This window comes from Mytilus edulis, chromosome 8, assembly GCF_963676685.1.
Source record: "Mytilus edulis chromosome 8, xbMytEdul2.2, whole genome shotgun sequence".
In the NCBI taxonomy this organism is placed as follows: domain Eukaryota; kingdom Metazoa; phylum Mollusca; class Bivalvia; order Mytilida; family Mytilidae; genus Mytilus; species Mytilus edulis.
The window spans coordinates 41,173,382-41,186,726 of NC_092351.1; the positions used below are offsets into that span (position 1 = coordinate 41,173,382).

The window sequence follows — 13,345 nt, forward strand, 5'->3', positions numbered from 1 at the left end:
CGATAACATAATAAGTTTTCGAACATATTTATATATAAAATAAAAAAAAACCAAAAAAAAACCAAAAAAAAACCAACCCAGAAACCTCATAAGACAAAAAGAATCTGGTCAAAATTTACCACAATAGTAAAATCATAAGCAACTGTAACATATACATTTTGAGTGGTCTAGATATATAAATCAAGGCGTTGTTTCTTTTTGATTTATGGTATTGTTATTTTATTTTTTGTATTTACTTTCAAAATAAACATATTAAATTTTTTGCTCTTATGATTGTATCATTTTTTTATATATATTTTTTAGAGTGTGCTAGAGATTTTAGTTCAGGAATTGACTTTGTTTTAATCTTAATTTTGTGTTTTTTTCAGTTTAGATTTTGCCTGAAATTCATAATATGTAAAGAATTAAATGATACTGTCGGTCTTTAAATGAAAAAAATATTTATTCGCTGATTTCGCTGATTTATTTTTTGTTCAAGAATTAGCTTCAAATCACATTGCAAATACCAAACTACTGTAGGTTAGCCTCGATTATAAACCAAAGGAATGGTACTAAATTATTTTTTTCTTTTTGTCGAATAAATAAATTTTTTAACGTAGTTCATTTATATATATATCTTTTTTGTTTTTGGTATATCCCTTGATTAAACAATGTTGACAAGCTTACATTGATTAAGTGTCTCATATAATTCTATTTCAACTTACAAGTTCTTCACATTCAAATGTTGTGCTATTACAACTGTAACATAAAGAGTCATAGATAAGCATGCTGAGTTGATCTGTAAAGTCTTTCCCATTATTTGATATTGAAATGTGGAAACCTGTTGCCAAAACCTCAATGTCTATGGAACGCTTACTTCTGGCAGCTGGTAATTCACATAACATGAAGAACGAACTTTTATAGGTTCCAGAATTAATAAAGCTTTCGCCTTCAATGGTGACTGTTGTATTTTCACTTTTTTTAACCTATAATAGATTGTATTATCCTTTATCATATTGTAATCCTTATACGGGACAAAACTATACACAAACGTTGTAGACCTTCATCTTAAAGTAATCTAAGAAAAAAATTACTTATTCTGTTACATGTTATATTTCATAACTGTATCAATTTTAATCTAATCAATCGTGCTCATAAGTTCTTGTGTTTGATTTAAACATACTAACTTGAAACTATAAGAAAGTATTTGTCAAACTATGTTCTATGCAAATTTTATAATTTGAAATTGATATTTAGGAAGTTCCAAAATTACGCCCGAACAAACATTAAATTTGAATATATAATAGCGGTAAATGTATAGGCAACAGAATTTATTATTTTATTTGTATCAATAACAACTTAGTTTGAAAAGGTTGTATCTCTATCTTTGTTCTCTTCATACACATATATATTAATGTCCTCGACGAGGATGCATTGGATTCATTGTGGTTGCATTTACGATTGCTCTCAATTCCATTTCGTTTGTTTATGCTTTGGGCTATGCTATATTACCTGACTATCTATATAAATTGAACAATACTCCAAAGGAGTAGGTTCGGTAAGACCTCTTTTTGGCCCCAAAATATAGCAGTTTTACAAAATTGTTAAAATGTAAACCTTTAGTTATTTATAGGACAGTAGAATGCTTCTGCTAAATAAATATGGGCTGTTTTTGACAATACAATGCACATATATCCGGTACTAGCACCATTAAGTCATGCTAAATTACTGAAATCCTCATAATTCTAGCATTTTAGTTAAATTTTAGACGGTTTCCGTGTAAAACGAAAGTGGCCGCATTCGTGTTCATCCCTAATATTGAAATGTAAGTTGTATTTTATGATAATGCATAACATATATAAAGGTTGAGGATGAACACGGATGCGGCCACTTTCATTTTTACCAAAAACCATCTGAAAAGTGACATTTTAGGTAGATTTTTCATATTTGAGCTTGAATCGGATCGTTTTTAATGACTAAATCTGTTAAAATCTTTCACATAAACTAATTAATTCAAATAAAATAGACACTTAAATGTTTAAAAAGTGGTCAAAATCTTTCGTCAGATGAACCTGAAATTTGAGGCCAAAATCGGTCCTTAGCGGACCTACTCCTTTTGTTTCAATCAATAATACATCCATTTGTAGAAAAATCGTAAACTGAAGTCAATCGTTATTTGTCAGAATAAATATTTAGTTAATTGTAGATATCGTACATATTCCGACTTTGCTTATGCTTCTTTTACTTACAGAAAAAGGAACAAATTTGCAGGACAGACTATTTCTGAAGAAATCATATCCTGGTATGATAAACTTCCTGCATGCTTTCTGTGAACTGTCACATTCTCCTTCAAATGCTTCCTTTTCTAAGAGGGGAGGATTATTTTTGTCAGTAGAACAATCATCACCCGAATAACTTGTATAACAATGACATTCGCCTACAACAAATAAAAACTTTAATGCGATTCATGCATCAAGCAAAATATTACTCAAGACTAAGAACAAAAAAACATAATGTTATAAGTATCTTGTTTTATGCCTTTTAACACTATATAATAAGGTTACCTTCTGAACATATTCCGTGACCAGAACAGTTTCCCGGACAAGTTGTCTCCTCAATGATTGAAAGTATAGATTTTTCAGCACCAGTCGAATTTGTACTGTTTGTTAAACTGAAAATTTCTGTCCTTATTGCTTCTTGTTTACAGGCACTGGCAAAGTTATCAATGGTTGCCCTTAGCCAGATGTCACTTCCTGAAGACTAAAAATGAAGCAGATTGTTATGTTTTATTATTATTACTTCTTTAATACCACTTTAGTTTAGTATTACGTGTTTGTGAACTCATTCATATTGAATATGTTCTGTTTTAAAATTACAAACATTACTGAATCGAATATTTGCGTTCAATCGTTTGTTTTTGAGTTTTCGCAATTATTATGATCGGACTATATTATGTTTTGATACGATAGATACGTTTTGAGTATTTTTTTTATAGTTATTCTGTTATACAGAATAATTATACATGTGTAAGTATTATAGCGAAATAAACAAAATTCAAGCTGATTTGAGAAAAATATACCTATTTTATTAATTTCCGCTCCACCCAAAAACGTTTGCATGATCCTTCTCCCCAAACAGCATGATAGGGAATAACCAGGGTCAGGTCTATTATTCCACCCAATACCACGTGAGGCTAATTGTTGTCCCTTGTAGGAACGTCGACGACGTCAGTTGAAAATTAACTATCTATTAAAGGATAGTATATAGAATAGAAGATGACTGCAAATGAGACAACTCTCCACAAAAGACCAAAAATGACACACAGTTCAACAAATGTAATGTTTTGTGTGCAATATCGCCAGTGATAAATATTCAACCTTTCAAAGTATAAATTTCTGCCCTTCCTCCTATGATTATTCCCCCGGAAAATCGATCGGAAAATTGTTAAAGGTTGACAAAAGATATTAAATAGATATAAAAAGATGTAGTATGAGTGCCAATAAGACAACTCTCCATCCAAGTAACAATTTATAAAAATAAATCATTATACTAGTCGGTCAAAGTACGGTCTTTAGTACGAAGCTTTAACTAACACCGAACAGCAAGATGGAATAAGCTCTATTTAAACATTTGTACAATTAGATGAGGAGTAAAAATTTTTTTCAAAGTTTCAATCTGGATTTACTGTTCATCAGATAATCGAAATACATCATGAAATTATTAGTTGGGTAGTGGGAGGGATGTAAGGTTTGTTTTTTGTGATGTATCTAGAGAACACTTTTTGTGCAAACTCTAATCACCCTGTGAAGTATAACCAATAGTTCTTATTCATTTGCCCTTGGTACAATGACGTAACACAGATCCTACTTGATTCCATTTACTCCAAAGGTGATAATGTTAACCTACATATTGAATTATAACTTTTTGGAAACAGATTATTTCATATGATATGCATATTGCTATTTTCAAACCTGTTCAGGAATATATCAGTGACACTTACAATGTAACTTGTTGTTTAAGAAAAATTCTACACTTCTCCACTTCAACATTAATTCATTTATTCCACTAAGCAAGCTTAGTGTCTCTTTCAAGCCATATATATATATTTCTAATGACTTATAAAGGATATTTGCATGTTTCAAGGAACTTAAATAAACGATTAGTAATTGCCTATATACTATAATACATACTTGACATTTGATAAGTAACACTGTAAACATATATGTGCTCATGTGTGCTCATGCCTGTTCCATTATATTACATTGTTTTAAATACAGTTGTTAATAATTGAGTTAAACCTTGTACATACAATATGGAGAGAGCTTATGTTTAAAATAAGAAAAAATAAAACAGCAAGCTATAAAGGGCCCCAAAACATTGCTAGTGTGAAACCATTCAAACAAGAAAACCAACGGTATAATCTATATAAATAAACAATAACCGAGAAGCACTTATTAACCACATCAACAAACGACAACTACTGAACATCAGATTCCTGACTTAGAACCGGTGCAAACAATTGCATCGGGTTAAAAAGGTGTTTAATGGTACCAAATCATCTCCCTTATCTGAAACAATAGTGTAACATCACACCATATGAAGTCCAATAAAAGAAAGAAGAGAAAGATACAACAGGGACATTCAAACTCATAAATCAAAAATAATCTGACAACGTCATGGCTAAAATTGATGCTTAATAGCTTATAGATGCACTGGTTTTTAATGGCCAATTTTAAAACCCTTTCATTTCAACATAACACACAAATGGTAGAACATATTGGAAAGACTTCGATAAGACAGCAATAAATTGACATACATAAATTATCTGAGAAATGTATATCTCAAGGTTACGAAATCATTTTTAATCGAAGCTGATAGCACCTTTATTTTTGGAACATTTTGAATGTTATATATTATTGTTTATTTCAGTACATTATTTCTTAGGAAGAGTAACAGCTTTTCTAAAAAGATTGTTATAAGACAAATATTAGCTTTTCTAAGCAGCTTGTAATTGTACAATTAGTAATCTTGAAATAAGATAGGTGTTAGCTTTTTTAACAATATCTGAAGAAAAATCCGTCCCAATGCTGATGATGTTGAATATTATCAACTTAAGATTTGCATTGCGTATTGTGCCATTATCAAGTCTGATCTTATGACATCAAGAATTCAAATCAATGAACGGATTTGCGCTTCCATAAAATGTTGGCGTACATATCGACGCAAATGTGAGTGGCTAATTACACAAGTAGACCCTTTTCCAAGCATATACAGAAAGGAATCTGGTTTTATCTGAAAGATTGAAAAGAAATCTTGACATCTGCTTCTCCGTATACCACTTTTAATGTTGATAAGAATATGAAGAATGTGGCAAATAACAATATCTTCAATTTCTTCGATACATTTGCAATCCACCGGATGTTCAAGTTAAATAAGCCAACAAATGAAGATGTCATGATTAAAATCATGCAACACACTCTAGTTCTCGTGGCAGTCTGAACTGCCCCCATTCAATCCGATATACACATTTTGAAGAAGAAAAAAAATCGTACAGAATTAATGTTCTCATCATTAGTTATTGACACTGGATGTTAAAGAACCACATAATCAATTATTATAACTTTAAAATCATACAAAATCACATGTTGATCGAATCGACTTTGGACGTCATGTGGTGCCACATATACTTGTATAGCATGCAAGTAACTTTCATGCACTATATGAGAGAAAAACAAATAAACGCATAAATAAATAAGATTCTATTTTAAAGATTGATGAAAATTTCAAAAAATAAATATAATTGAAGGTTCTTGTCAACCTGCACTGCAAAAAAAAAAAAATAAACTCTTTTTTATTATAATTTAGAAAATATCACCGAACAAGAAAATGTCCGTGGTAAACGGATGCTCAACTCCACTATCATTTTCTATATTCAGTCTGTGAATAGGATCAACACTCTAATTTGACATAACAATTAAAATTATTATATCATAGAAACATGTGTACTAAGTGTCAAGTTGATGTAACTTCAACTTCATCAAAAACTACCTTTAACTTAAAGCGACACACACGATCAAACGGACGAACGGAAGAACAAACGAAAGTCCACACAAACCGATAAATATTTTACTCCTCTGCTATCGTAGGTGGAGAATAAAAAGATAAACCTGCAACTTTATCTGATCTGAGTTAGCCGATTATAATGTAACACTTACTTAGGTTAGTGTCAGAAAAAAGTCTAACAACTATTATTCAATGAGCACTTACTTTTATGTCAAGTATACAAGAGTCTACGTAGGAACTGCTTTCTACTGATGGAACATGTTCTGAACACGGACCAAAGGCTGGTGCACTCCGAAACTTTTCTGTACAATGGTTCTTGGCAGTTTCTTCAGTCCACCCATTCTGCCAAGTTTCTGTTGGTATCTAAAATGCATCAGCCTCATTTTTATTTTAATTAACAAATAAATGAAAAATAATTGTTGTAAAAACTTAGCATAAAGTCTTAACGACCACCATAAAATGTTTGTGGCTAAATATTACATGGTTTATTAAACAATATCATAAAGATGTTTTGCCACAAAGTGTCATACCTTGATTTCTTGACTATCAATAGTGAAGCTATTGCAAAATCCCTGAATTCGGTGAAACAATTTTCTATAGCTCATAAGATAAAATTGAGAATGGAAACGGGGAATGTGTCAAAGTTTCATCAATTCGACCATAGTACAACAAATAGCTCAAGACTACCAATGAATATTCAACACAGCGAGAAAAATCCCGCATTCGGAGGGGTGCTTTAGCTGGTCTTGAAACAAAAAAATGTAAACTGGTTCAGTGAAACAAGCAGTAAAAAAGTAAAACTTGGAGCTGCTATTCACTGATGATACCCCCGCCGAAATATTTTGGTTAACAGGAAGTTGTAGAGTGATGAATTTGAAAACCAATCTCATGGTAAAAGTGACTTATATAAACCTTGAAACTAAATTTCAGAAATCCTTGTAGTTCCTGAAAAATGTGACGAAAGTTTTCAACTTGGCTACCGTTTTTAAAATGATACAAGTGTTCGGTGAAAGGGATATTGTTGAGTAATAAATCTGAAAACGCATCAAACAGTATAGGGTTGTAATCTCAAATGAAAACTTCGAAGGTAATTTAATTGTATGGTTGACGAGTAAAACTGATTTTTATGTAATAAGGGGAGCAATCTCCAATAAAGAGTGACCGAATCACTTCGACTTAAACGGGATGAAGCTGCGCCATATCATGAACAATATTTGGAAAACACATCTTATTATTAACTGTCATGGTTTCTTTGGAATAAAAATATCCAGCAAAGTTCAAAATTTAAAACATGATCTTGAGCTGTGACCTTATTATCAATGTTCTTAAAATAAACCAAGGGGGCTTACATAACCATAAATAGTATTTAACTATGTGTAAATATAAATGCATTTAAAAACACTATACCAATACTTTTCATTTTCTTACAATTTCTAGACTTCCTTGTTCTTCAAACATTGTAAAAACTGGAGGTTTTTCATCTTCGTCACTTAATTCTGTGTCTCTATTTTCTCTTTTTAATTGATCTTCTGTCATTGTTTCTCGTTTATTTCGTAATACTTTATTTGTGCATGACGCTGTATAAACACTTGATTTGGTAGTTGCACTCCTACATGCTAGGGTTGCCTTGGTCCAGTCGCAGTTCAATAAAGGTTTAGCATGTGGGAATACGTCTTTCACCCTGCAGGTACAGTACTGTTGTCCATGATATACAGGAGCTTTCAATTTTCCGTCTGGACTGAATAACGTGTCCTCCTGAGTGCCACCTTTTACTCTTGAATTAGAAATAAACTACATTGCTTTCGTCATTTCCCGATTTGTGTAAATTTCAAAGTTTTAACAATCTTGATAACAATAAACTTTGGGGATTTTAAACTGCTCAACGATTTTGAAAGTTTGATATATAGACAATAACTGTTTAGTGTCTTTAAATATCAGCTGCATTTGTACGAGGCTAGGAAACAAGGTGTATGCGAGCTTTTAGCGAGCTACTATACCTGTGTCGAGCCGAGTACAAATACAGCTGATATTTAAAGACGCTGAACAGTTATTGTCTTTATCCTGCAATTAATTCTGTATATTATTTGTGTTTTGAAAGACACAAAAACACATGTTTTGCATTTATTTTCGATTTGAAATCCCTTGAGGCCCGTGTAGTAATACGATACAGTAATCACACATTCAGCTGAAAACGGGTTCTCAAGAAAAGAATCCCGAATGGTCAACAATAATACAACGCTCAAGGTAAATAATTATCTATTTTAACACAACAACTAATTTCAACAGTAAAAACAAATAACAAAACATTGTCCAATTTGAAACAGGAGTGTGCGAATTGTCCTACGCTTCAGAATCGACATTCACTAAACAGTCATGCTGAAATTGACATGGTTGTTTTTAATACACAATCATACACATTCACGTTTTGAAATTGATAGTTGAACTTGTCATCGTAAAAAAGACTGCTGTTCATGTGTGTATGTTATCAGAAAATTGGTGTGATTCTTATTGCTTTAAAGAAACGAACAGAACGTTTAAAAGTAATCGTAAATTCGCAATTAGTACGTTATTTGAATGCAACTGCAATACACATTTTGAGATCACGCAGGTTCATATAATACTTAGTTCGGCAGTGGGCGGAGCTTTAAAGCGATATCTGTATAGTATATAGATACAGCACATCAATATCTGTAGGGCTGTATCTGTATAGTAGAACACCCAATTGTAGGATAAAAGATAGTATGTGACAATCCACAAAACCGTCTTTGAATTTTTAAAGTTTTCATAAAATTAAAAAAGAAGGTATTAAAATTGTTTCGGAATTTATTATTATAATGCATATTATTCATCATTCAGTCAACATTCCACAGTGGAAAAAAGGACACAAAAGGTAAAAGTACAAAACGACCAACCAAAGATCTTAGATATATTAAAATAAGTTCATAAGTGACGAATGAAGGAAATTTCTTATTGGCCAACCAATTCCTGACTGTGACCATTACATTAGTAGTGTCGATTCCAGCCGCTCTCCCTGATAATTCTGCTGCAGCAGTTTTATTGTTAAGAAAACACCCCTGTTTATGAAATCAGTATGCGAAGGTATAACGTATTAACTAAGATATGTTTACGCCACAGGATGAAGTTTTTTTGTTGGGAATTTGAAAAGTTGCAACCAACACCTTTGTGAAAGATTTGTGCTTGAAGTTGTCAATATCAAGAAAAGATCTGAGAGAGTATTTGTGTCTTTTGGTAATATCATTAAAGATAAGTTATTTTGAAAAAATGAAGGCTATCCCATATAAGATTAAAGCACTCATTGCAATGTGAGTTATTGAGTGACATATCATCAACAATATATCTGAAATTGAAATGAAAGAACGTAACCAGATGTTTATTCGCCAAACAAGTCGTGATACACAATTTATATATACATTTGAAAACGGTCTGCAAAATCAGTCCAACAAATCCAATAATATTTTTTGTCTAAAAAGTCCTACAATTTGATGAAGATGTCATTTACAGTGTATTTGTAGTATGAACAATTGTTGTTCTTCACAAGGTAAGTATTTTCCTTTTGATATATACAATTAATCTTAAACTAGATTCGGTTTACAGAAAGGAACACAATAAATGTTACATTGAAATGTTAATACATACTGCCATGATTGTGCAAAAGTCTTGATATCTGCTGGTAGATTTGCATTGCGTGGCGTAAAATCATCTTTGCGATTTCCGTTGTATTTACCACACAGTCCAGTAGTTAACCCTTTGTCGAGGGCTGACGGAATAATGTTAATTCCATGAATTCCATAGAAACTGGAAATTCTGCCGTGTGAAAAGGTTATCTTTGTTCCGGTTGGGAGAATTATCTAAACGACACTGACAAATTATATTTTCAATTTGACAAACATACTCGTTATCAAAAGCTACAAAAATCATATACAACCTGTTTCGATTGTTCAAACGTATGTAGGTTGCTTAGCATTTTGGAAGCATTTGCAGAACAAGTATTCATCGAAAAGCCAAAACAAGGATAAAAATGTTGGAATTAAAATATTTCCTTTTTCGATTATTTTTCAATAATTTAATTTGTAATGTATCACGTCTTCTGATTAGTTGAAAGTGTTTTGTCCAACAGCTTATATACATAATTTATGTAACCGCGACACCATTAACGTTTTTACATTATTTACTAATTTCTAGAATTATATTACAAGGAATATCTATATTGTTTTCCCTGTCTATTCGAAATAACATAAAACTGTGGTGCACACTTTTACCGCTACGCCGGTTATTCAGTGTGGACGACATTTTTTATGTAATTTTTTCATAGACAGATGAAATACTACTGTCGTTCCTTTAATACTAATTTTCTAGATATTACAAGGTATACATTATTTTTTCTAGCTGATGTGATAAAAGCATACATTTGAAGTTAATAATAACATTCATCTATTTATATGTATATGTTCATTATGTGTGCCTCTTTTTTTCCCCATGTAACCAATTTCTTTGGTATTTTGATGAACATATATAATGCAAATGTAACAACTGATAATCGTGAAAGGAAAACGATAGTCATAAATATTTAATGTTGATCAAATGTAACCTATGCTAAATAGATAAAAAAAAACACAAAAAAACATTTTGTACTGCATGACTAGAAGTATTTGTGCTAAAGATATTGATGAACCAATCTGGATAAAAATAAATGTATGAATACATCTATATATATAAAGTATTTCAAAACACCTAATATAAAATTGTTAGAAAAGGCAAATAACCTGAACACAGAAATCTTAAAACGAAAGCCAATGACGATCAATTCCATTGATACTAAACCATTGAAATGGAATATAAGACATGTTAAGCCTCTAAAAGTATATCATCATATCCTTCTAAAAAACCAATGATAATATAAGTCCGCGATTAATCGTTTCAAAGCAGGCGTCGACAACCCAAATTCTAATAAACATGTCTGTCCCGAGCTTAACCTAATCCGATAAATAGAAATGCATATTTTACTAAAACATGTCCACATCCGAGATGCAGAGCTGGTAGCAGCGAAAACTGTGATTTTTAAATTTAAAAAGAATTGAGAAAAAAGGCAAAAACTACTAAAAAACTTTGATTAATGATATGTGCTACCAGCAGATAAATTAAATGGATCTAAATATAACAGTAACACATTTTGCATCTGGAGACAAGAAAAAAAATCACATTCAGGAGAATTTTGGTGCGTGGTCAAAGAGACAATTTTAGGAAATGCCATTCTACAAGTCAACAGTCAAAGTTACGTCTTCTGTAAACCAAAACGAACTGGCACAACATTTTATCAAGCTTTAATGTTTTGTTGTATGTGAGGATGGTTTCTTGTTTGGATTGACAGTTTCATTGTTACTTTCATTTGGTTTTTGTAAAGTCTCTATTCTGTCCTCTTTTTGGTTTTCCCTTACATTATCCTTGTAATTCCAGTTCAATTTTTTTGTTACTCTACAGTTCGTCTGCATGTCTTTTTATCATTAAATACCATCTATATATTTAAATCAAAGTTTATTGTTTGTTGGATATAACTGCTAAATTATTATCATGAACCACTTTATATTCTGCTTGAATGGTATTTTTTCCTTTTTTTGGATCTCAATTGTTCGCAGAGGAGTTACTAAATATTGTTTTTGTAATTTCCTCTTTGTTTATTGAATGTCCTTGGTAATCTCTAAACCATTTCATACGATGTCTTCTCACGACTTCGTCCAAGTTAACTTCGATTAACCAAACGGACTAGGTATGTTTATATCTCATACAAATAATTTAATTGTCAAAACTAAAACCATTGCATAGAAATCACCTGTCAAAGAAGTGACGTACACAATAAACTCAATTCTTTAATGCTTCTATTCATCACCATTAATCATATGCGTACACTACAAATTATTATTATATCGGTACTATATGCTAAATGCATTTTTGGATATCATAAATGTCAACCTCTCTTATACTGTACCAATAATTAATTTTCAAAATAAGTACTTATAATCAGTAAGGACACTTTTACATTAAAAAAGGAATACACTTGTGTAAATTGCCTCATTGCACTACTTTATGTCTGGTTTTTGCCTTTTCTGTATGGGGTCAATTGCAAAAACAAGTTCATGTACTGAAACATATGGACCTTCCGAATTATCTTGGGTATATGAGGGTATATATTGAGTTTCAAAGTAAATTGTCAATACCTAACTCGTTTATCAAGCAGTTAATGTAATGAGTTTTACACACAAAAACGAAGTTAATTAGGGCTTTATCTGCGGGTCAACAACATATTTGTCATGGAGGTAAGATAAATGTTTTGCAACATTTGGGTCTTTAAAGAATGACGTAGCATGGGTATTGATAGACCCATTCAGTTTCTTTATTCTGATTTGTATCACCGACCTCACCGCCTTAATTCACTCGGAAAGTGTGTCTACGCCTTCCTCCTCGCGTTTTGTAAGCCCACTGCCAGGCATAATCCTCGACTGAATCCATCAAAATTTTACAGTGCGGACTGGTTTGAAAAGTTTGTGACTTGTAATATTCAAAATTATAGTAATAAGTTTGTATTGGTTTGAATGAGGGTTTGTAACCATATATTAAACAGAGAATGAAATTTTGAAAGGGGTAATGAATACAGTTTGGTGCGAATGTAATGAATACCTAACGGCTTTTGAATAAATGGCAGCAAGTCATGAAAAGAGACATCATGCAAAGTAGGTGATGTATACTGAGTGTCAATGGAAACGCAACACTTGGTTTTTCGAAAATAAAATTTATATTAGAAATGGTAATGTTTCAAAATAAATTGTTCTGAAAATTACAATTTTAACAATAGATCGATATTAAACAAAAATGTTTCATATCATCTTTCGTGCGCAATAGTTTAACGAAACATCCAATGTCGAATCATCAACTCACAGTCCTAACAAAAAATGTTACAACTCAAGCTGAATTTATGTAACCACCACTGACGGTTTTTTGTACATAATGAATGATTTTTGGTCTACAGAATTCGATGTTGACACCAGACGGCCGTTTAGATGCCACTAAGGAAAGACTGGTGTTCTTTAACAATTTCTGGGCAAATAGTATTTTACTGAAATTGCTCCAAAGGTTTTACTGTGACCACTATTGAACTCTCGTGACCTTTGAACAGCCATTAGAGTCGATATCAGATATGCTAAAGACCAAATGTATCGGTCTTGCTGAGCATTTCTTGCTTTTTGTATCCTGGGATGTGGATTATCATTAAATGATCCATTTTGGTTGA

At 31.7% G+C, this 13,345-nt stretch overlaps 1 protein-coding gene across 1 annotated transcript in view; it reads right to left on the reverse strand.

The window, feature by feature from the left end:
- Positions 1-695: 695 nt before the first annotated feature.
- LOC139484089 (von Willebrand factor D and EGF domain-containing protein-like) overlaps positions 696-13,345 on the reverse strand; it is a 36,821-nt gene continuing 24,171 nt past the window's right edge. The window contains exons 7-12 of the mRNA XM_071267815.1: positions 9,700-9,911; positions 7,471-7,816; positions 6,247-6,405; positions 2,544-2,739; positions 2,229-2,416; positions 696-965 (exon numbers count right to left, since the gene is read on the reverse strand). Of these exons, the coding sequence (XP_071123916.1) occupies positions 696-965; positions 2,229-2,416; positions 2,544-2,739; positions 6,247-6,405; positions 7,471-7,816; positions 9,700-9,911 (1,371 nt within the window). The remainder of the gene's footprint in view (positions 966-2,228; positions 2,417-2,543; positions 2,740-6,246; positions 6,406-7,470; positions 7,817-9,699; positions 9,912-13,345) is intronic.